This window comes from Chrysochloris asiatica, unplaced genomic scaffold, assembly GCF_000296735.1.
Source record: "Chrysochloris asiatica unplaced genomic scaffold, ChrAsi1.0 scaffold00231, whole genome shotgun sequence".
In the NCBI taxonomy this organism is placed as follows: Eukaryota; Metazoa; Chordata; class Mammalia; order Afrosoricida; family Chrysochloridae; genus Chrysochloris; species Chrysochloris asiatica.
In genome coordinates this window covers 918,987-921,834 of record NW_006408749.1, presented here as the reverse complement: position 1 = coordinate 921,834, position 2,848 = coordinate 918,987, and the positions used below count along the sequence as shown (strand labels likewise).

The 2,848-nt window shown below is 49.8% G+C and overlaps 1 protein-coding gene across 1 annotated transcript in view; it reads right to left on the bottom strand.

Moving 5' to 3' along the window:
- Positions 1 to 256: 256 nt before the first annotated feature.
- Positions 257 to 2,848, bottom strand: part of TMEM164 (transmembrane protein 164) — a 244,194-nt gene continuing 241,602 nt past the window's right edge. The window contains exons 6-7 of the mRNA XM_006873237.1: positions 2,229 to 2,329; positions 257 to 564 (exon numbers count right to left, since the gene is read on the bottom strand). Of these exons, the coding sequence (XP_006873299.1) occupies positions 358 to 564; positions 2,229 to 2,329 (308 nt within the window). The 3' untranslated portion in view covers positions 257 to 357. The remainder of the gene's footprint in view (positions 565 to 2,228; positions 2,330 to 2,848) is intronic.

Below are 2,848 nucleotides of genomic sequence, written 5' to 3'. Positions count from 1 at the left end.
TGTTTGTTGTTCCCTTTCTCTCAACCAGCTGTTGCTAGAGCACCAACAAGCAGAGTGAAAGAGCCACCAACTACCATCTCCCATGCAAGGCCACTGGGAGCAGGGAGAAAGAGTCTACAGGAAGGAAGGAACAGCCCATCCCCAGCACTAGGCCCCAGGCTCAAGGAGACACCCTGGGGGAAAGAGCTGGGGAAGGAAGAGTGGTGGAAGAAAAGGACAGAGAGGAGGATACAAGAAACACACCAAAACCTCCTACTGCCCTCTCCCATGATTTCATCAAGAACGGAGTGTTCTCTAAGTCAAGTCAGGACTTGCTTCCTCAAGGGGGGGGGGGGAGGGAGAAAAAGACAACCACCTTCAGTCTATTTTCTTGGCTGGAAGCCGGAGCAAATCCAGCAGATATTTACACAGGGGCCCAGCCATGTATGAGAACAGGATGACCAGCTTCCCGTGGGTCATGGTCATGAGAGTCTGGTGTCCCGAGGCCCAGATGCGATACCAGGGGCCGTAGAATGGGTCTGAGATGGCCGGACACAGCATGTTGTTCAAATTCACTTCGGTGACCTGCAGGGACAAGGGAGGTAGAGTGAGCGTTCACCATCCTTGGGCTTCCTCTGGCTTCTGCCAGTTCAGCCATGTCTACCTCCTGGAGGACTAGACAAGGAGGGATTGGCCAATCCCCCCCTGTTCATAAAGGAATCTCCCTCCCCTAGGATTGTGAGGTGGGTCAAAGCTAGGGCCCTCTGGAGGAGAAGGAGGAAGGTTGTCCAGTACAAAAGTTGCTGGCTTTTGTGCAGCCTTGTCTTCCAGTTGGGCCAAGAACCCGTTGCTATTTCTAAGCATCTCCTACTACGTGTCTTGACTTCGGAGAGGTGTTGAAGGATGTAAGAGCAGAAAAGAACATTATGGTCCCTACCTCCACATAACTGGCACTCAGTCAAGTCTACCACATCTGAGCTCAAACTCGAGAGTGCTCCTTACCAAGAGTTCTGAGAAGGATAGCATAACGGAGGCTGTGGTCCTCAAAGAAAATCAATTTCATGAGGGGAGTGGCACCTGAATGGGTTCATGAAAGATGGATGGCGAGAAATGGGAGGGAGGGCGGGACGCACAGCCTTCCTGGTAGGAGGCATGGACTGAGCCAAGCCCAGAGGTGGGACAGAGCCTGCTATGCATGGTGATATGAAGACACTGTCTCTTCCCAGTGAAGAGCAGCAGGAGGTGAGGGTGTGAAGGTCATACTGCTTCCTCAGTAAACCAGTTGGCAAAGACCTCAAACTCCCCAGACCCCAGTAGACCACAGAGGAGAGACATATAACAGGGTGGGGAAGAGAAAGTAACTGCTTCTATGAAGGCAATGGTGACATCGCTTACATGCCCTAAGCATGCTAAGTCGCGCGAGGCTCCACATGCTACACTAGTGCTGCTGGCACATGAACCCCAACATTCCACTCCTGTGCCAAGGAGGGCCACAGTGCTGCCTTCCGTAGACCTTCAAGCCTGTTGACTTTAGAGACACGTCCTCAGCACCTCTGGCGAGGTTGGGGCCACTTTTTATGACATGGAGGGGTGGGGAACTCTCTCAGAGGGCAAAGTGACTCATGCCAATCAGTGGCAGAGCCAGGATTTAAACTTGGGTCTCCTGACCCCTCCCTAGCCCCAGAGCCAAGCTATTCCTCTCACTTGCACTTAGCCATCTGGGGTTCTAGATAACTCAACTACTAAGTCCAACCAGTCTCCACACTCCAGGCAGTTCTGAACACTCCAGAATGGTACAGGGGTCCCTCAACAGCACACTTCTAACTGGCCACTCAGCTCAGGTCCGAGACTGCTACAGTGCCTGGCAGTCGGCCCAACATGGACCCCACGTAAGAAGCTTTCCTCAGGCCCAGGGCCTGTGTTAGGGTCCTTTCTCCCCATGGGGTCCACAGCAAACCACTCTCCATTTGCAACTCACTATTTCCAACGTAAGTGGCCATGAACGATGGGCAGCGTTGTCTCCCAGGGATGAAAAAGAAACAGTCATTACTGAAAAATTCCAAAAACTCTTTGGAGAGGTCAAGGCTGTGCATCATAAATCAGCTACCCAGACACAACAATCTGACGTCCTGGCCTTTAGCATCTTGTATTTTTTCAAAACAAAACGATAAACCAGTACCAACCGGGATTATCAAGATTTATGGAGAACTCCAAACAGAGGGACTAGAAGGGGATATAACCAAACTTACCAGGCCCAGGGTCTGCAAGACGCTGAAATGATAGAAGAACATGAGGCCAGTTGAGAGAAGGGCCCACTGGAAGCTGCTGAGGGGTTCTGGCGTATAAGCACCTGGAGGAAAAGGGGAGACAGTGAGATGGCAGGCACAGTGGGGGTGCTGAGGTCACAAGCTGCAGCCTGCTGAGTGCCCCCCCCCCCTTTGCTGATCAGCGATAGCAACTCCAGACAGCCCCTCTGATTAGCTGGTACTCAAATCAGCCCTGCCCAGCCTCTGTGCTGTCACTTGAGGCTGGGGCTGTTAAAAAGACAGGGACGTATTTTCAATATCAAAATCGTACGTGCTCATTATAGGGAATCTAGAAAATGCAAACATGTAGAAGATGGAGAACAAAAAAAGAGAGAAAAAAAAAAAAAAAAAGGCCCACTGTTCAATGATCTGAAAGCAACCCCGGCTAACACACTGTTAACTGTCCTTGGTCAGTTTTATTGTCTGCCTTACGATTTTCTTGTCTTTCTTTTCATTAAGAATTAGAATCTTACTCTGTATGTGTGTGTTTATATATACATACATACATACATACATATATATATATATATATATGTGTGTGTGTGTATATATATATATATATA